The sequence below is a fragment of the Marmota monax genome, unplaced genomic scaffold (genome assembly GCF_021218885.2).
Source record: "Marmota monax isolate L192 unplaced genomic scaffold, Marmota_monax_Labrador192_F-V1.1 WCK01_AAM20220418_F8-fsc00001, whole genome shotgun sequence".
Taxonomy (NCBI): Eukaryota; Metazoa; Chordata; class Mammalia; order Rodentia; family Sciuridae; genus Marmota; species Marmota monax.
Window position 1 is genome coordinate 51,596,486 of NW_026693777.1, and position 21,885 is coordinate 51,618,370.

Here is a 21,885-nt window from a genome sequence, read left to right on the forward strand (position 1 = left end):
AGAAAAATTCGTAAAGATGCAAGAACACAGCTTCGTCCGCCGCAAGACCCAAGATGAGAAGTGACATTAGGGCGAATTCCTGGAAACGAGGTGCCGATGCTGTTGAGGGCATCCGCTGACGTTCACGACCCAGAATGTCCGGAGTCCTTCCGCGCCCTCCAGCGCAGGCCTCACTGGCAGAGGCGGGGCGGGGGGAAGGGCGGAGCCACGGCCACGCACGCGAAGCTCCGCCCCACAGTGACGTTTAGGGACGCGACGCGTCGCCACGCAATGCAAATCGGGAAAAGGGGATGAGCTGGGCTGGTTTCCGTCGGGATAGCGAAGGCTAGTTCTCCTCGGTTTGTTGGGAGATGGGCCTGTGGCAGGGAGGCCGGCGTTCGTGAAGTACGCCCGGCGCTACGGTGAGTGCAGGTCAGGTCTCTGGCCTTTGTTTAATGGGGATTCGTCCTCGGTGAACCTTCTACCCTTCCACCAGCTGTTGGTCACCAGGGAGATTAGCCCTGCCCGCGGAGGGACGACCCCAAGAACTGGCTGGTAAAGGAAAGGCCCAACCTCTAACATTTCCAGCTGCCCACCTAGGTTGCCCAGAAAGTTTCGTGTGGTTTTCCGGTCTCAGAAGGTGGCCTTGGCCATTTCTTCTTTCGCATGGACACTAAGACCCAATTTTGACCTCTTTCCCCATTACTCCGTTTTCTGATTTTTTTTTTCTGTGTATCTACAATCCCAGGCCTTACTACAACCCCTGACAGTTTGCAAATTCTTCCTGTGCCCCAGCCACACTTGGTTTTAGTGAAGTGAAAGCATGAGTTTAATAAGCTAATCAGAGTTAAAACTGACTTCCTCTAGCAGAAGGATTTCTTTAGAAAATATGCCTAATATCCTAGATTGTGTCACGGACAAGTTAATTTCACCTCTACTGTACCGAGGAAATTATTAGAATCCTGGATTGCAGTTATGTATTTATACATAAAGCTGCAGACTACACTCCTAGGTTTATTTCCTCCAGTTTATCCTTGTGACCTTGATTAAGTCACTTAATCACTCACAAAATATTTACCTGACTCTCAGAGGTGTTGTAGAGCCTCAGGAATTTAATATTTGTTAAGTGCTTTAAGGGTTTCAGATCAAAGAGATGTCTACTAGAGAAGGTTTACTCTTTTTTTTTTTTTTGAAGCTGCAGAGCATCCTTATTTCTGTATATATCTTGCTGCATTAAAGATGCCAAGTGATAATTGTTAAGAAGTGTTCCTGTTGTAGACTTGTTCTGCGGCTTTGCAGTGTAAGCAAATTTTCATTTCATCCGAGTCTGTTGAAGATTCATTGTTGAGTGTCATTCATGATAGTTTCTCATCATTACAATAAGGTGATGGCAGTTGTTGTATATTTTTATCAAACTGGTATGGCTGGGTGAAATAATGTATTCCTCTTCTTGTGACACATTAGGTGTATCTTTAAAATTAGTAAGAATCCTGCCACACATCTGTCATTAATAGAATTTTACATGGACATGTATTTTATTTGGGAAAACGGCATAAGAAAAACAAAAATATTTTAAAGGTGCTTTGAAAAACATTTTAAAATATATTTACTTGAACTTTATTAATTATCATGGGCATTTGTTTATTGATGTGTACATAGTGGGAAAGAACCAGAATGACTTCTTAAAGCAAGATACTTGAAAAATAAAGTCAGCATATCAAATTTTTTAAATAAAATATCTAGCATTTGACTTTATTATATGGTTTTCTATATGAAAATGAAGTCATTTTTGTAGAAGTCAAAGGAAAAGAGCCCATGCAAATATTAGTTGCTAATAAAATTAAATATAATTAAGGAAACATTTGAAAAAAATGTATTTTATGTTCTAGCTACAAGATTCAAGGCCATCCTGGACAAAAAAAATGAGACCCTGTTTCAGTAAAGAAAGGAAGAAGTTTCACTATTATTCCAGTTGCCTTTTGCTGCATCATAAGTCACTCAAAAACAGTAGCTTAAAACTACAATTTAGTATCTCATGTTTTTTGTGGCTGACTGGCCTTAGGTTATTCTCACTTAGGGTTTCATGAATTTGTAGTCAAATAAGTTGCTAGGGTTGGAGTTAACCTGAAATCTCAACTGGATTTCTGGCTCACTCACATGGATGGCAATTGATGTTGGTTGGAGTTCAACTGGTGTGCCTACACATAACTTCTTAGTGTGTCTTGAACCTCTTACAGCATGATTGCTGGAGTCCAAGAATACATGTTTGAAGACAGGAAGAATAAGCTGCTAATATCTTAAAAGCCTGGACCTAGAAATTGTCACAGCAGTATTTCCAATATACTCTACTAGTTAAAGCAACCAAAGAGCTGTGTCCCCATCAGATGATAGACTCCCCACATGCCTGCCTTTTTTTTTTTTTTTTCCCTTGGTGTTGCTGGGGAACCCAGGGCATTGCACTTAATAGGCAAGCACTATACTACTAAGTTATACCCACAGCCAGATTCCTACCTTTTGAAGCAAAAAATACCAAAGAATTTGTGGCCATCTTCATTTAGCTCACTGTAATTTTGATGACAAGGTTGTATTGGACTTATATTTAGATTTCTATAGTCAATGAAGAATAAGGTACACTTTTAATTTCTTTAATCATAGTGCTTTATATCTTTGTGGCATATTAAAAATTTTCAAAGAAAATTTTTCTATATATATTTTAACTCAATACAGATGGCAATCCTATAGAAGCAGAGAGATTGTTTTTATTTCATTTTGCAGATACAAGTAAACTGGAAATGTAGTGTGTGGGTTAGGGGAATTTAAGGAATTTGCTAAACAACATGCGATTAATGAATGGAAAATAAAAACTAAGACCTACAACATTCCCTTAGTATTAAATGTATTAGTGGTAAATGGTAAAATTTTATATTAAATGTATTTGGAATTCTGTACTTAAAATCATACTAATTCAAGTGAAACAGTACTGATATACAGTGAATTAAGTCAATGTTAACTAAGTCTCATCTCTTGACTAACACAGTACCTGTACTTTAGTTTTTTTGTAAGACTGAACTCTCTGGAACATACCAATAATGAGCAAATATACATGTCTTTCTATTATAGTGAAATGAAATTGTTACATATTGTAATACTATTTTCAAAATAACTCAGTCTGAAAAAAGTTATAGGCGTAGGACTCCTGGAGCTCTTATTTTAATTTCTCAATACAGAATCTTTAAATGAAAAGGATTTCATTCTTTTATTAGGTTGGAGAGTATATGATTTAAGATGCTGATTTCAGTTGGAAATAAGTTGTCATCTTCCTATTGTTGCTTCTAGAAATATTTGTTGCTATCTTTTCTTTATGTTCATGGTTCTTAGTCTTGGCTGAACATTAGAATTCACCCGGGGAGCTTTTTTATAATATCTATGTGTAGAGCCCCTCCCTGAAGATTCTGACTTAACTGTTGAGGGGTAGGATCTGGGCCTCAATGTTTTTTAAAAGTTCTCAAGGTGATTTTAATGTATAACTAGGACTAACAGCCATATCATTTTCTTTCCTTTCTTTTATTCTCCCCCACTCCTTTTTTTGGTACATAGTGGGGTATGGTTCCCTACTTACCTATTTTGCAGCTATTTTAAAAAATTGGGCAGCAGGGCATAGTGGCAAACACCTGTAATCTCAGCTACTTGGGAGGCTGAGGCAGGAGGACTGCAAGTTTGAAGCCATCCTGGGCAATTTAGACTCTGTTTCAAAATAAAATTAATAAGGCTGGGGGTGTAACTCAGCGGTAGGGTGCACCTGGGTTCAATTCCCAGTAGCCTCCTCTTCAGAAAAAAACACACATTAAATTAAAAAAATGAGCAAATAACGAAGGAGAAGATAAAAGAAATGGATTAAAGTTTTAAGTGTAGACAGACATCTAATTTAGAAAATCTTCTGTTTCTAGGAATGGTCCCTAATCAGATTTTAAGTTGGTTTGCTAGTTCCTGTATTTTGGCACTAAGCATTACCATTATTTACTTGTCTTTCATAGTAAGGGGTAGAAACTCTATGGTATATATGTATATATTTTTGTATTCTTTGTAGCGCTCAACATTGCACCTCGTTGAATAGTAATGTTTACCATAATGCCTAAATGTTTACTATATTTAAATTTGTTTATGTTGTTTGTGATTAGACCTAGGGATAGTTATTTCACTCTTATTTTCCCCCCCTTAGTATTTTAAGAACTCAGTAAAACTTTTGTTTGGAATTGTCTTTCCTTGGTTTCCATGATATTGCACTTTCCTGATTTTCCTTCATTGTAATGACTCCTGCTTTTTTTTTCTGAATATTTTTTCCTTTAGACTCACCAGTTCTGGATCCTTCAAGTAAATTGTCAGCTGAATAGAAACAGCTCATTTCCTTGATGATTTATTCTCCTGATTTTTGTTACTACTATATATGATGTCTGTTTTACTTGTTTTTTAAAAATGTTTTTCTTCTTTTTTTTTTTTTTTTTTTTTTGAGATGAGGATCTTGCTATGTTGCCAAGGTTGCCTCCACCCCTGAGTTCAAGTGATCCTCCTGCCTAAGCCTTCTGAATAGCTGGGACTACAGGAATGCACCACCATGTCTACTCAGCTGATGTCCATGTTTTTAAAAGTACTATAGAAGTTTTAAAATATACTATACAAAAAATGAAGAAAATAGAATTGTTCTAAACCAAATCCTAGATAGCTTCATTTCAGTGTCACTACTTCATCATTTCCCAAATAATTTGGATTATAAAAATTAACATTAGTGCCTTAATAGTTGATGCACAGATTTAATGTCTGGTCTTTCAACTGCTTTGTAATTAATTACATATTTATACCTGTGTCAAGCCATCTTTCTTTAGACACCATTCTCTTTATCATTATGTACTTTCCTGTAAATCAGTGGTTCTTTCTTGGGGGTAATGTACCTCTCAGGGGATGTTTGGCAGTGTCCAGAGACTTTTGGGTATTAGCTTTAATGGGAAGAGGAGGGATGCTACCAGCATCTTACACTCTACAGAGCAACCTCCTACAACAGTTTTATCTGGTTTAAAGTGTCAATTTTATTAGGTTGAGAAATGCTGCTATAAACAGATCAGTTTTTAACCTACAGTATTATTCATTTTTGTTTACAGCATTACCTTCTTCACGTTTCACAGGGGAGGAAAAAAGGGGCGGGGAGAGGGAGGGAGATATTGAGCTTATCTGTCTGTAAGCAAAACACAATACTCATTTTAATCAGTATTCTACCAAAGCATGTTTCTGCCTTTTTGTCTTTTTTTCCTGCAGTAGTCTTCTAGCTGTTCTTTTCCATAGTATCCTTGTTCCTGTCTGTTTTGAATACAACTTGCATAATCTCCGATTTGACCACACTGAGAATATTTTTTTCATCAAGAACTGGCTTTTATTGCCTCCTGAGTTAAACAGTTTTGGATGGCTTCAAAAGTCCTCCACAATGTTACTATCTCCTTATCTAATATAATTTAATTATTATTGTTACCTAACAGTTATTAAGTGTTGACAGTGAGGACTACCTAGGTAGGTGCCAGGGATACAAAGACATCAGTGGATTCCTTTGATCCAATTGATTATTTCTCAATAATTTCTACAGTATACCTCATTTTTCTCCTGTTCTAATTTCTGATTTTGTATCTTTGTTCATGGTGTTTCTCTTTTGAAATGCCCTCTTTTCTCACTCTGTTCTTAGTTAAATTTTATCTTTGGGGCCAGTTTCTGTCTCTGCCTCATCATGTCCGCATACTTGTCCTTTGGTCCAAATACCACACTGAAGGAACAATACAGATAACAAGCAGTTTAGGGGTCAGACCAAACAGTGAACTCCAGGAGCTGGAACCTTCAGGGACAGAGAAGTGAAACTTAAGATGGCTTTTGAAGGAAGAAAGGCCAGCACGAAAGATGAGAGTGTACATTCTGGATTGGAAGCAGCTTTATCTTTTCTAGTTATACTGAATTTTCCTCACCTTGTGACGTTCCAGTGACTAGAGTCACAATGTATAGTGTAACAATTAATTTGTGACTTATTAATGAGTATTAATTTGTTCTTGGCAACTAGACAAAGAGATACGTAATCTGAAGGCCTATTCTCTGTGTCTCCTAGAGTAGTGCTATTCAAAGTAGCCAGTCTGAATCATTTAAAGTCCTTTCCTTCAGTGTCAAGATAAAAGCCTGCCCTATAATGTAAGTCAATGCACTGTTTTCTACGGTGAGAAAGTCTTGCTACTATAAAAAGGTCAATGTGCTTAATTGATGTACATTCTATAACAAGCTTCCTATTTTATCAAGACTGTTAACAAATACTTTTCCGTTGGTCTTTGGATGTTGAAGTAGCATTACTGTAATGAGAGAGATTAGAATGTTTTAAAAAATTATAACCTGTAGTAAGAAATACATTTTATATTTTAATCCAGTATTGTATACATATGTTTATACACATTGTATCAGTTTGTTTTCTGTTTATAATGAGAAATGTGAGGCCAGATACTTTATAAAGAAGAGAGGTTTGTTCAGCTCACAGTTTTGCAGTAAAAAGTCCAAATAGCATAGCACTGGCCCTTTCAGAGGCCTCCCTAACTGCATCACATTATGGTGGATGACATGTTGGGAGTGGGTATGAGAGGGAGAGATCACATGGTGAGACAGGGAGCCAGAGAGGTACACTGGGGACTCACTGGGGTCCTACAAGTCCCTCATGCCTCATACCTTCTAAGGGAAGTGCCCACTAGGCCCTACCTCTTAAAGGTACCAGCACCTTTCACTATGTGTGCCATACTCCTATATTTTCTATTTTGCATATTTTTATTATTTATTTTTTTAGTTTCGGCGAACACAACATCTTTGTTTGTATGTGGTGCTGAGGATCGAACCTGGGCCGCACGCATACCAGGCGAGCGCGCTACTGCTTGAGCCACATCCCCAGCCCCTCTATTTTGCATATTTTTAAAATGCTAATTGCAATGTCATGAATTTTGTGGTTGGCGGGGTGCCAAGGATAGAATCCAGAGATGCTTTTTACCATTAAGCTACATCCCAGCCCTTTTTACTTTTTATTTTGAGACAGGCTCTTATTAAGTTGTTGCTGAGGGTCTTGTTAAGTTGCTAAGGCTGGCCTTGAACTTGGCAATCCTTCTGCCTCAGCCTCCTGAGTCACTGGGATTACAGGTGTGAGTCACTGCACCTGACTTGATGTCATGGATTTTAAAAACACTGCCTTCAAGCATTTAGCACATTGCTAGACATAGTGTATGCTTAGAAAATGGCAGAAGTTTTAGCAGTAATTAAATCTTTTTTTTGTTGTTGTTATGTGGTTCTGAGGATCGAACTCAGTGCCTCACGCATGCTAGGCAAGCGCTCTGCCACTGAGCCACAGTCCTAGCAGTAATTAAATCTTGAGAGAGGATTGACTCTTCTTAATACTTCATGATTATTGTAAAATGTTATTTCATCAGTACTTAGTTCTCTGTGTCATTTTGCATTGAAGAGTGTGGAGTGGATTATATGAAATTTAAGAGATAGCCAGAGTCTCAGAAGATAGAAGATACAGTACTGAGTACCAAGTACAACTGTCTGAAGAGCAGTTATGGGGAGAGATGGTGGGTGACCAAGAAAGACAAAACTCTTATTGTTACTGAGACCTTGACAGTGGCTGTTGTAAAGCCCCAGTTAGGATATCAGGACCAATTTAGTGACTGTGAACCTCAATTTTCACTTTTATTTTTTTTTAGAGAAGACTTTTTAATCATCATTTGTGGTTCAAGTCATCTAATCTACCATCTGTGGAAAGATTCAGTGTTGTCAGGATCTTGCTTTTAGACTAACGCTGGTGTTCTTAATCTTTGTTAGATTTACACATCTCTAATATTTTTTGTTCTTAAAAGAATTTTTCTTATATATACTTATTTTCTTTAAATTTTTGATTTTTTGAAGCATAACATAGTGTTACTGGGTTATATTATTATATTTAGTTTGTTCTAGATCCAAACAGAGTCCATAAATTAACATCGGTAGCTAATGAACATGTATTCTTGAATAGGAATCAGTTGGCTTGCCATTATTGCTACTACTTTTTTCTTTGTTTTAAACTATTGCAACCAAAATAAGGAAATTCATTTAGTTATTTTGGCATTGATTTATTTATGTCAGTTCATATTGAGTTTTCTTTAATGGCAAAATGCAGATGACATCAAAAACATAATAATTATGTTTAGGTTGGATATGTTTCTTTGCTTTCTCATTTGATTAAGAAAAAAACAAAAAAAACACCTTACCCTCTGTTTGACTTCTGCATTAACATGTGCTTGTGGAAGTGAAAGAGCAATTAAAACAATGCTGGCACCCAAGCCTCCCCTGCAGCCCTTGTGCAGCTGAGAGGGAGTCAGTGGGAGGCACCAGTGTTGCTGGATTGCCTTCTTGGCCCTAGGCATCACTGCCTTGCTGTTCCTAGCTACTGAAAGTGCTATGGCTGGCTGTTTTCCTCCAGATGGCACCCGTGGCAGATATGTCCTCAACAAGCTGCCTTCCCTGCCCCCACTGCTCTCAGGGCTCCATACACACTGGGCTCTGAAGGTCTTCAGCTGCAGCTTGTTATCTTGCAGTGGTCTTCAAGAAGTGACTGATGTTGCTTTCAAGTATATCAATTAACAATAAAGTGATTAAATGTACATTTTCATGGTATAATTAACAAATTTGCATTAATGTAAAGCAAAACATTCTTAGGATTTGTCAAACTAATATTGAGTGTTATCTTTGTAGTATGTGAAGATTGATGTCAAAATATTTTTTGTAATTTATAAATTTATGTTGCTTCTAAATGTATCTTCATTACTTGTGTTAGGTTGTATAAATAATAAAACATTTTAAGGGGGAAAAAAAAAAAAAACAATGCTGGAAGTATTTTTAACACCAGCATCGTAATTCCACGGTATAACATATACAATTTTGTAAATAAAAATAGAAGCAACTGGTTCTTTGGACTTTGGAGAACATTGTTGAACTCTTCTCAAAAATCAAATAAGGACAGAAAAGGCAGCTTAAAACGTATAATTTTTCTCCTAGAAGCTTTTGCCAAAACCCTTGGTGATATAATGTTATCCCTGTACTTTTCTTCCTTATGTCTAATCATTTTGCCAAGTTCTGTCATTATACCTTTGCAGTGTTTCTTGTATCTGCTGCCTCCCATTCCATCTCAGCTGCCCCAGTTCTGACCTTCGTCATCTTTGCCTAGGATCATTGGAATAGATAACTAGTGTTTTTCCTATTTCTAGTCTCTTAAGCCTAATTTTGTACTCTTTGTTAATTTGGATAGCATAACTCTCTTCAAGATCTTTTTGTGGCTCTTCATTACCTTCAAAGAACAAAGCAAATGCTTCAGTGTGACATTCAAGGTCTTTTTAAAAAAATCTGTTTCAAGACTATTTTTTCAGGTTTTGCTGCTTAGTAGATCTTGTTCATTCTCTGTAACAGCTAATTTCTAAAGATATGTTTTACTTTCTTAACTCTTTCCTCATATTGTTCCTTACCTCTATTGGAAGCTTTCTATCATTGGTATATCAACTGCTTTCTCTTTTGTGATCACTTCCAAGATCTCTGTAGTCTGTAGTCATACTTAATTTTCTCTCTAAATTTTTCTTATATTACATTATTTGTACTTATAGTACGTTATTTATAACTCCATAGTTTGATATCATAGTATATTGTATTATATTGCTGCTTATGCCTTATCTTTAACATTAATTTTTGTATAAAGTTATTTGGGTCCTTGAAGTTTTTGTTTGGTGACACAGATCAGCTCCCCTGATCTGCCCCATCTGCAAGCATACCTGCTATGCGTACACACATATCACAACTTAATTGATAAATTGATACATACCTAGCCATTCTTCCTCTTATCTTCATTTTTTACTACCTGCTCTATCTTCCTGTTCAGAATTTGCCAGAGATACAAGGAAACAAAAAAAAGTCACAAAACATCAAAGACCTTTACAAAGTAAACTAGAGTACATTAATGTTTTCTGGTAGAAATAAACATGTTCTTTTTTTCCTAGCTCTGTATAATATGGCCTTGCCTACAACTTGCTTTTTTTTTTTTTTTAATAACCTGATATTATCAATGAGAAAAAAGTATTTCTGGATGAAAATTTCCTCTACTTGTGATCTGTACATTAATGTAGTCTTAATAGAAGAAAACTGTAAAAACTCTTATTCTTCTTACTGCTGGTTAATTTAACAGCTAAATTTCCTAATAATGCAAAATGATACAAATAATTCATTTAATGAAAATTTGAAAAAAATTGTTTATTTATACCTTATGTTTTTGAACTCCCCAAATAGATATTCAAGATCATTTAAATACAGTTTAGAAGCTTTTTGTTGATTTGTTTTATTTGCTTACTTATACATAGGTTTGAACCTAAGACCTTGCCCATGCTAGGCAAGTGTCTACTACTAAGCCATACACCCAGCCCGAGAGTTTTTTAACTGCTCTTTTGCTTTATTGTGAGTGGGGAAAATTAGTGAAATTATTTGTTTTGTTTCAGGAAACAACTATTTTTCATTAAATACACCACCCATTATGAAAGTGGATAAGTAAAGATTATTCATCATGCCTGCTGTAGCTTCAGTTCCTAAGGAACTCTACCTCAGTTCTTCACTAAAAGACCTCAATAAGAAGACAGAAGTTAAACCAGAGAAAATAAGCACTAAGAGGTATGTATCCTCTGCTAGTTTGATTGAATCATTAATTTTAGTTCATTTCCTTATTCAAGTTAGATGAATAGTCAGTTTAAAGTTTATTTGAAAAATAATACCATCACATGAATACAGTAAGACTTTAGAGAAGTTCTTTATCTTCACAGATTATGTATATGTTCTGCTTATATGCATAATAACTGCTTTCTGGACAGTATGTATAGTAGATCATATGTTTAAGAGACAAAGAATATTGAGGGTTTTATAAACCATTGTCTTTTCATAAAACATTGTAAAAATGATGTTTATTCTTGTTACTACACATGTGAGTTATGATACTAGCATAATCTTTCTTTGATCAAAAGAGAAGTAATAGGTAGTTTTTGTTCACTATTCAGTAAGGTATTATCTTGTGTCAGTTCAACCTTGGCTTTTAACTTAATGATTTATTCTATGTATTTTTGTTTTTGAGGATCCATCTACCTGCAGAGGCAGGGCTAGAGATGATGCCTTCTTGATAGAGATTACAGAATCTGGCCTGAATAAAATATAATAGTCATCTGGTTATTTCAGTATTTACTGGAAATATAATTTTGCTAAAAATGATGTATCAATAAAATTGTAAACCAGTTAGTTATATCTCTGTTAAGGGACAGAAGACAATAACAGAACTTTTATTCTGAATTTATTTTGACCAACAAAGGAGATTAAGAGATAAATAAGTAACCACATTATTATAGCATCAAAAATGAGTTTTTCAAAAGCAAAGTGGACCTAGACACCATATTCCCCATATTTTGGGAAAGCAGACTTTATAAATTAAGGGGGAAAATAGGTGCTTCATGACAAGATACATAGGAGAGTCTCAATATTGATATGTATGATCTCAAATGGACCAATAAATAGATGTCCATGGAAACCTATGAATGCACAGGGACATCTTAATGAGTCATATTTTTAAGGGAAATAAATTGAAGATGGGAAGAAAACAAAACATCAAAAATTACAAGAGAAAGGTAAAAACACTTAAAAAGATCAGGAAAGAAAAATCCCAAAATGAACTGAAATTTCTAAATGTTACCAAGACAAAAATGGGCTTTTTTTTTTTTTTTAAGATAACCTTTTGGGGAAGATTAAGAGGGATTGTGAATTATTTCTTAGGGGCTAAGTTGGTGGTATTGATGGATGACAAGGAAAGCAGTTCTATTTAACTCCTGTATGTGACTTTCTAATAGGAAACAGTGGGAAAGATAAAGTCACTTTTAAGCTTTCTCAAAGCTGAAGGACAGAAGGATTTTTGAAATAGGACCTAAAATGGGTCATTACTTTCTGGCAGTGTCTGACTTATATCTGAGATCACCCGTACCCCAGAGGAAGTGGTTTAAGTTGGTTACATCCAAACATATCTAACTATGTACCAATTGAAGTAGTTCAACCTAAATTATGAAATTTACTCTATCAAGGTTATCTTTGAAATTTATAAATGACCTATAATTTTTTTCCCAAATGTCAAGTATTTTAATTATTTTTCCTCTTAATTTTAAGTTATGTACACAGCGCCCTGAAGATCTTCAAGGCAGCAGAAGAATGCAGATTAGATCGTGATGAGGAAAGGGCTTATGTTCTATATATGAAATATGTGTCTGTTTATAATCTGATCAAAAAAAGACCTGATTTCAAGCAACAGCAGGTACCTTTTATTTTTGCATTTTTATTTGCTGTTTTTGCATAATGGAATGATGGATTTCCCCTAAAGGTTTTAATAACAATGATATTTCTTTTCCTTTTCGCTGCCTCTTTTTATTTTTCCCCTTGTGGTGCTGGGGATTGAATCCAGGCCCTCAGTCATGCTAAGCAGGTGCTGTACCAATAAGCTGCATCCCTAGCCTAACAACAAAATTTAGATCACATTATACAACGTCAAGTTCCAACTCTTATATTGATAGAAAAAGCAAACTAAAGATATGTTTTATTATTTTTAAATATATATGTATGTATATACATGTGCATTCCCATATGCATGCACTTTTATTTTACCTTGGATTAGTACAAGTTTATAGCAATATATAGACTCATAATCTGCTTTCTGTTTTAATAAATTATTGGCAGGTCAGGTGGAAGTGGAAGAATTGAGTTTACTCATGTGTTAAATTAGATCTCAGCTTATAACATTAATACTGATCACTTCTAAAACCCTTTAATTTTAAATTATGTTCTGCTCTTGATTTGTTGAATAGGTGTTGTTGACCTTTCATTTGTTGAAGCCATAGGTAGTGGTGGAGGATGGAGGCAATGTAAATGAAGACTAGCATAGGTGTTGATGGAGAAAATGGTTTCATTTTTAATTGTACTAGAAACAGGCAAAGAATGTAGAGGTCATATTAAGAAAGAGGAAGTATGTTGTATTGGTTTCCACTTTTTTCTCCTTTCTCTTGCTGCTGGGGATTATACCCAAGGCCTTAAGCGTGCCAGGCAAGTGCTCTACCATGTAGCTACATCCCCAGCCCTACTTTCATCTTAGGAATGATTTTGCTCTCACACAATAGTAGCAAAGGGGTGTCTATAGATTTACTAACTGATAAGAAGCTATTCTTAATATTCAGATTTTTATTTTACTCTCTGGTGGTCAAATTGGCTTGTCTCATTTAAATTAACTTATAACAAAATTTCTCTTATTTGAAGTTACCTTTTTTTCCCTAGAATAGCATGACTAGTATAATTTGTTTTGGTTGTTACTTAAGAGATAATTTTAATGTTGTAGTTAATGTTGATAAGTCATTGTTAGTGTTTTTCCCCACCAGTGAAATTATGCTGAAAATATTTACCAAGTTTTAGACCTAGTTTTGAAAAAGTGTCCTTTTGCATTTGGAAGTTCATCTGCTTGTCCACAAATGGATGAATTGTTCTGGCCATGAGAGAAACATTTTTATTTATTTATGTATTTTTGTGTTGGGGATTAAACCCGGGATACTCTACCACTGAGCTATATCCCCGGTCCTTTTTTTTGGGTGGTGTTCCTCAGCCAAACACAGGGCCTTGTATGCTTCAGGCCAGCGTTCCACCATGAGCTGCTTCCCCAGTGCCCCCATCCCTAGTCCTTTTTTATTTTTTATTTTGAGACAGCTTCTCATTCTGTTGCTGAGGGTCTCACTAAATTGCTGAGGCTCATCTCAAACCTTGCAATCTTCCTGCCTCAGCTTCCTAAATTATTGGGATTATAGACAAGAGTCACCACACTTGTTAGAGAAAAACATCTTTTAAGATTTTTAGACATACTTATCTGCAGATGAGAAGCAGAGGTCTGCCTAAATTCAAACTTCTTGTATGCTGGTTAAAATCTGTTAATATGGAATTGCCTAAAGAAAGTGTAAACTGGGTGCAGTGGTGCACACCTGTAATCCCAGTGACTTGGGAAGCTGAGGCAGTAGGATTGAAAGTTGGAGGGCAGCCTCAGCAACTTAGGAAGACCCTGTCTCAAGACAAAAAAATAAATAAAAAGGGCTGGAGATATAGCTCAGTGGTAGAGTGCCCCTGGGTTCAATCCCTGGTACTGCAAAAAAAACAAAACAAAGGCATAAACATTGCTTACTAAAGTACATTTTAATTAATTAAATTATTTTTGATACTGGGGATAGAACCTAGGGCTTTTCACATGTTAGGCAAGCTGTCTATCACTGAGGTAAGTCCACAGGCCTTTATATTTATTTTTAATTTTATTTTGAGACAGGATCTTGCCAGGTTGCCCAGACTGGCTTCAAACTTGTGATCCTCCTGCCTTAGCCTCCCATGGAGCTGGGATTATAGGCATGCATCCCCCCACCCAGCTATTTGAGATTTGAGATTTGGACAAATCTGGTGTTTGCTTTTTTTGCCTTTGTGTTAGGGCTATTTTTATATACTAGTTCACTATTTACTATTTTATGTACTAGCTTACTTTTTATTATAGTTTTAGAAGCTAGTGGTTGTTTTTCTTTGATGGGGGAATGTTTTTTCTAGCTAACCTTTTTTCCCCTTGAGCAGGTTGGGAGTAAATTTTAATTGATAAAGAGATTTTTCCATTCCCACAGTGTCTGTTACATTTCCAAAGGGAATATGTAGGTGAAAGTGGCAGAAGTTCAGGTTAGGAAGCTGCCTGCAAAGGCTCAGGTAACCTAGACTGTTACTTTATATGCTACAGTTATTCAGTTCTTGGCTTTCAATAAAAGGATTATTTTCATTTGCTCTGTCTAGAGTCCTTACAACTGTTTTTTTGTTTGTTTTTGTTTTAGTCTAACCTCTCTAGTGTACCTCAAGTATGTGAGGTATTAAATTTAATTCACTAAGTATATATTGCCCCTTAATTAGGTAGGGACAGAATATATGTCAATTTCTTCAGAAACTTGTATTTTTCACTCTTTATACTACCAAATATTTAAGATTTAGGTTAAACTTAATTTAGCAAACTTTCTGTAGTAAAGGACATAGTACCTTTATAGCCTGTGCATTGGAAAAAATCAGAAGGTATTGTGGGGTTTTTTAAGCATGCTAATGGTATGAGGAGATACTTTTGGAGACATTTGGAGAATAAATTGTACATTTCTGTGGGTGAAAAGCTTTTCAAGGTGTCTCAATTATAATAATGTTTTTATTTAAAAAACATTGCTTTATGTAAGCACCATGTTTTTAGTATTTTTAACATCAGTGCTATGTGCAGTACCCAGTACTAATGGTATGGCATGGTTTTCCTGTAATTTTAGGAGTACTTTCATTCAATACTTGGACCTACAAACATCAAAAAAGCTATAGAAGAAGCTGAAAAACTCTCTGAAAGCCTTAAACTGAGGTACAGACATTATTATCAAATCTTGAAAAGAATGTAAATTTAACTTATCAAAATATTTGTCCATTTATATCTTATCATGTGTAAAATATCCAAGTTCCTAGAATTAAGATTTCTGTTAACTGGGACACAGAAATTAAAATATTTTTCTATATCACCTATAGTTCATATGTTACTATCAGTATTTTTTATTGAAATTTTAAAAGTATTTAGAATGATAGATTGTAAAGGTAAGTGTTGGTATATTAAATTAGAACTCAGGTCCAATTTTTTTAAGTTAAAATATTTGTAAATTTCTGATTGTATTTTTCAGAAAAATTTAATTCTTCACATGCTCCATGTTATACTGTGCTACTGGATACTGGTCTTAAGGAAATGAAGTATTTACTCTTACTTTTCATTTGCCTATAGTTGTAAAAGTTATTTATGTTTACAGAAAGATCTGATTCTGGAATTTGCTATGACTGTCTTACCAGGCTTAAAATGATTACAGATGTTAAATGGTGTGTTTCGGCTTTTAGTTTATTGCTATTATAGACAACTTAATGGTGTCATATAGATCATAGTAAATAAATTTCTGCCCACATCTGCAGCATAAGAATTCTTGATGGATAAATTTAAAAGCATTCCTAGTAATATGACATATTGAGGGGAGAACAGTGGAACTGGTTTCAAGCAATACACGCTGCCAAAGCCTGGCTAGTGAAAAAGGGCATACTGAGGAATTAACAACACAAATAGTAGAGAGAAGAGGGAAACCAGAAGGTTTAACCAGGCCAGTGTATTTATGGTTTGAACTTTCGTTTCCACTGAGAATGTATCATATTACTTGTATTCTAAAACATTATTTTAAAAATAAAGATTGAAACTTTTTTTTATTGTTGCTGGGAAGCAAATCAGGACCTTCCCCCTGCCAGGCAAGTGCTCCACCACTGAGCTATGCCTCCAGCCCCTGAAACATGTATTTTTAAAAGACAAAAACGTCAAAAATTAAATACTTGAGTTCAAGTGGCAGGATTATTATTTTTTAAAGTATTTTTTTAGTTGCAGCTGGACACAATATCTCCATTTTATTTATTTATTTTTATGTGGTGCTGAGGATCGAACCCAGTGCCCCATGCATGTGAGGCAAATGCTCCACCAGTGTGCTACAACCCCAGCTTGGGTGGCAGGATTATTAATAATGTATCTATTTTAAAGTGTTTATTTATTATTGATATTCTATTGTTTTTGTAATAAAGAAGAGAGAATAATCTTGTGGTTGCTGAATTCTTCAGAAGGCAAATTAATAAATGTGTGATGATTCACACAGAAGTTATGTAGGTTAAAGAAGATCTTTATATAACTCTTTAATCCTCATAACTATAACTTATTACTGGGCAAAGGGACCTTGATTATAAGATTTTTAAAAACTTCTAGTACAGTGAATCTTGACTATGAGATCCATTTTGTTACCTGTATTTCTTTTAGATAAATGTGCAGTGTTCAAGTGAAGAGAATTGTTTTGCAGAGTATAGCATCAGAACATATACATATAAAGGCAGATACTTCTTGAAAAAATAATGACACCTTTTTTCTTTAAAAACTCTGTTCTTATGAAGGAAGTCAATGAGAACGATTCAATATTCAAATATTTACTTTTACACAGTAATGGAATGGCCTATTTTACAATAATGTTGTTATTGCTGAATGAGCTCTTAGACCCCAGTTCTAAGGTTTTTGAATGTACACTGAATTTTTCCTGATTTGTAGATTAATTTGTATCTAGATGAGGAGAATCATTTCATTCTTGTTTTTCTCCCTAAATATCCTTCTCTTGTTTCTTGCCATATATGTTTGGTTTTTTCATTGACATTTAGAGCAGTTCTGTATTAACATATCTTCTCATTTATCCTTACTAATTCTCTAATAAGTCAACCACAGAGCTCTTCTCCTTTTAAGTTTTTGAAATCTGTACATAGTTAGGATTTCCCTTTCAGCAGGCCAGCAGTCTGAGAAAGAAATTCGAAACTATTCTGTCTAAATTTTGGAAGATATATTTTAACTTTAAGATGAAAGTCCTAGACACATTGGGCAAATTTTCTGCTAGTTTGCCTGGTCATCTGGTATCATGCAGTCTATCTTCCCTCTCCTAGCAGGCATAGTTCCAGATTCCCAAAACACTTGAACCAAAAGACCTAATTAGTATATGGAAAACATTTCAGCATCATTTATCATTATGGAATATTTGTTTAAACATTTATTAATTTACCCACTTCTTTCACATCCATGTTAGGGGTTCTCTTAGATTTAATTTTTACCAACTCTGGTGGTATCAGGATTCTCAAGAAATTAAATAGGTAGGTAAAGGAACCAGAAGTCTGTCAGATGACGAGCAAGCCTTGACCTCATTTCAGATTGCTAATTGAGGCTCTGAAGTGGAAGCATCATCAACTGTATTTAAGTGGATTTACCACTCTAATGTAGAAATGGAGCAAACAGCAAGGTAGGGAGTGAGATGTGAATACATCAAAAAGAAAACAGGACCTGGGCACAGTGGTGTACACCTGTAATCCCAGCAACTGAGGCTGGACAGGAGGATTGCAAGTTCGAGGCCAGCCTCAGTAACTTAGTGAGGCCCTAAGCAACTTAGCAAAAAAATAAAAAGGCCTGGGGATGTATGTAGCTCAGTGGTAAAGCGCCCCTGGATTCAATCCCTGGTACCAAAAAAAATTTCTTTTCAGGAATAAAGGGAATCTTAAGTTTCTTCATTTTTGCCAGCCTGACTGTGCTTACTTCTTAGGGCAGACAGTTAACATACTGTTCCAGCATAGAGTACTACTAGAGAAGAGATGTAGAGCAGTGGGTAAGTGTGTGGAGCCAGACTCCCTGGGTTTGAATTCCATTTGTACTTACTAATTGTGTGATCTTGGGAAAGTTACTTTAGTCTCCCTCTGCCTGTCTTTTCATCTGTAACTGGGATAAGAATAAACCCCACCTCAGAGTTTTTTAATGCATTAAGAAAATTAACACATTCAAACACTTAGATTGATGCCTGGCGTGTAGTGGATGCTCAGTAAGTATTTGCTGTTGTCATTAACAATGGAAGCAGCCTTGTTCTGCAGCACTGTTCTTTTTGGCTTTCTAATGACTTACATTAATGAGTCTAGGTAAAACATCTGCACAGTTTTGTTCCTTGTCCCAAGTCTTTCATTTCTGTTTTATAACTGTAAAATAGATGTTGGCATATGAAATAGGCAGAAAAATCTGGAGTTGCTGTTTCTTGACATAGCCAGTGATGGTACTTGCTTGTTCTTCTGTCAGCAAGTTTTCAAACAGTGCATAGGGAAATTGGGGAAGCAAATACAATAGGAAGGGTGGTCCCGTTGGAGATTTCAGAATCCTTATATCAATGAATATTGTTTGATGAACAGGTGTAATCTGGTGAAACCTCTGCTTTTGTAAAATCCTGTATGAAGTTGTTCACTTTTATTTCTATTTATTTTATTTTAACATGGATTTTTATAAATCTAATAGCATATTGTTCTCTCTGCAGAGTTTTATAATTTATTTGGAAATATTTTAAAATTTCCCTTGTGATTTTTTTCCCCTTGATCCTAGGATTGTATAGAAGTGTGTTGTTTAATTTCCAAATATATGAGATTTTTCTAGATATCTTATTGATTTCTAATTTAATTTCACTGTGGTCAGAGATATTCAGTCTCTTTAAATGTATTCTTATACTATATCTCAGCATATGGTCTATCTTAGTGAATAGTCTTATATGTACTTGAAAATTGCAGTTGTGAATAAAGTGTTCTCTGTGTATTATTAATCCATTTTGTATCAATACAATGAAATACAAAGATAGACTGACTTTGTAAAGTAAAGAGGTTTATTTAGCTCATGGTTTTGGAGGCTGAAAGGTCAAATAGCATGGTGCAGTCTTGGGCGAGGACCTTTCTGGTCTCATAAAGCCATCAATATTCAGTCATAGTGGTCCCACCACAATGACTTTATCTAATCCTAATTATCTCCCAAATGGCCTACCATTAAATTCCATAGTCTCATTAAATTTCTACCCAGTGGGGATTAAATTTCATCATGAGTTTGGTGGGAGAGTGGGTTCACAAACAATTTTTAAATTATAGAACCATATATGTGTCATTTAGGTCAGAGTGGTTGAGTTTTGGTTAGATCTTCTCTTATCTTTTTTGTTGTTTTTAACTTATTGAGTTTGTGGGGATGTTATTTGTTTGTTTTTGGCCAAGTTGTAACAGTTACTAAGAGAGGGTGCTAAATACTGTATTTATTTTTCCCTTTAATTCTTTCAGTTTTTGTTTTATATACTTGAAATTCTAATTCTAGGCATGTAAACATCTATTGCTATTATAAATTCCTGATGAATTGGTCTTTATTTAGTTAGTTATTTTTTGCGGTAATAGGGATTGAACCCAGAGTATTCCACCACTGAGCCACAGCCCCATGATATTTTGAGACAGGTTTTCACTAAGTTGTTAAGGTTGGCCTCCAACTTGTGATCCTCCTGCCTCAGTCTCCAAGTCACTGAGATTGTAGGCTTGTGCCATTGTGCCCAGTTTGAATTGACCTTTTTATCATTATATCCCCCTTTAAATCTGGGAATATTCTGTATTCTGAAGACTACTTCAAGGTTACTTCAGTTTTTGTATGTGTATGTGTTTTTCCATTTACTTTGAGCTTTGCCAATATCTATTCTTAAGAGCATCTCATGTAGATATCATATAATTGTATCTCACTTTTTCATTCATTTTTGACAGTTTCTGTCTCTTTATTGGTAGTGTTTTATCTATTCACATTTAATGTAGTTTTTGATGTGGTTGTACTTAGCTCTGTCATTTTACTATTGTTTTCTTTTGTGTCATGTGTTTTTCATAGTTTCTTGCCTTTGAATTATTCTTTTTTGAATTCCATGTGATCAGCTAGCTTTTAAATGTATTACATTCTTAAAAAAACAGGTTCTCCAGGGATTTCTTTCATTTGCAACAATATAAATCTGTTTACCACCCTTTATCCTTTATGCATTAGTTGTCACATATGTATACAAACACTAGAACCTCCCCCAAAACAGGGTTATAACTTTTGCTTTAAACATGCATATGTGTTTTTAAAAATTAAGAGAAAAAAATACTCCTTTATATTCACCCTTATATTTACCATTTCTGGTATTCTCTATTTCTTTTAGATACAAGTTCCATCTAGAAACATTTCCTTTGGCCTGAAAACTTCCTTTAACACTTCTAGTAGTTTGTTGGGAACAAATTCTTGATTTTTGTTTATCTGAAAATATCTTTATTTCATATTCCTATGTGTGTGCAGGAGCATACTCCCTCCTCTTTCCCTCCTTCCCTCTCTTTCCCTTTTTTCCCCTCAGCACTGGAGATTGAGCCTGGAGACCTTCTGTTTTTATTTTGAGATAGGGTCTTGCTAAATTGCCTAGGCTAGCCTTGAACTTGTGATCCTCCTGCCTAAGCTTTGCAGTTGTTGGATTATAGGCGTGTACCACCATGCCTGGCTTCATCTTTATTCTTAAAAGATATTTTTAGGATAACAGGATTTATCCTTTCATGAATTACAGGATTCTGGTTTGATATGTCCCCTTACTTCTTCTAATACTTTAAATAAAGATATTCCAGTGTCTTGTGACCTCCATTGTTTTGTTTTGATTTTTGTTGTTGTTTAATTTTTTTTTAAGTTGGACACAGTACCTTTATTTTATTTATTTATTTTTATGTGGTGCTGAAGATCGAACCCAGTGCCTTCCACAGGCTAGGTGAGCGCTCTACCGCTGAGCCACAACCCCAGCCCCTCCATTGTTTCTTAATAGTCATTGAGATTACTTGCAAGTAATGTGTCATTATTTTCTGATTGAAGATTTTCCCTTGAGCTTTGGTTTGCCCATGATGTTGGAAGGTTGGTTTTCTTTGTATTTTTCCTGTTTGAGATTTACTCACATCCCCATATATGTAAATTAATGTCTTTGGTCACATTGGGGAAGTTCTTGACCACCATTTCTTAAGTATTTACTTTTTTCCTGTCCCGTTTTCATTGTCTTGCTGGAACTCCAGCTATACATATGATAGACCTTCCTATTTTGTCCATCAAATCTCTAAGTTGAGTTTGTTGTTCTCCTTTTTCCCTTCCTCCTCCTTTAAAATCATTCCCCCCCTTTCTTTAGATTGGCTGATTTGTATTACTCTTTAAGTACTCTCATCTCCAGTTTTCAGGTAGGTGAGTTTGGGGTTTGTTTTGGGGGGTGGGGGTGTGTTTCCCAGATATGTGTTTCAATACCAGAATTTCTGTTTGGTCTTTTTTATGGTGACCATTTCTTTGCAGAGATTTCCTAT

At 35.3% G+C, this 21,885-nt stretch overlaps 1 protein-coding gene across 2 annotated transcripts in view; it reads left to right on the forward strand.

Annotated features, from left to right (window-relative positions):
* The first annotated feature begins 256 nt into the window (after positions 1–256).
* Positions 257–21,885, forward strand: part of Usp8 (ubiquitin specific peptidase 8) — a 58,130-nt gene continuing 36,501 nt past the window's right edge. The window contains exons 1-5 of one of the 2 annotated variants that reach the window (XM_046461110.2): positions 283–401; positions 1,175–1,279; positions 10,551–10,719; positions 12,247–12,391; positions 15,438–15,523. In XM_046461110.2, the coding sequence (XP_046317066.1) occupies positions 10,616–10,719; positions 12,247–12,391; positions 15,438–15,523 (335 nt within the window). In that variant the 5' untranslated portion in view covers positions 283–401; positions 1,175–1,279; positions 10,551–10,615. Of the gene's footprint in view, positions 402–1,174; positions 1,280–10,550; positions 10,720–12,246; positions 12,392–15,437; positions 15,524–21,885 lie in introns of both variants that reach the window. The other variant, XM_046461109.2, reaches the window with a different exon arrangement.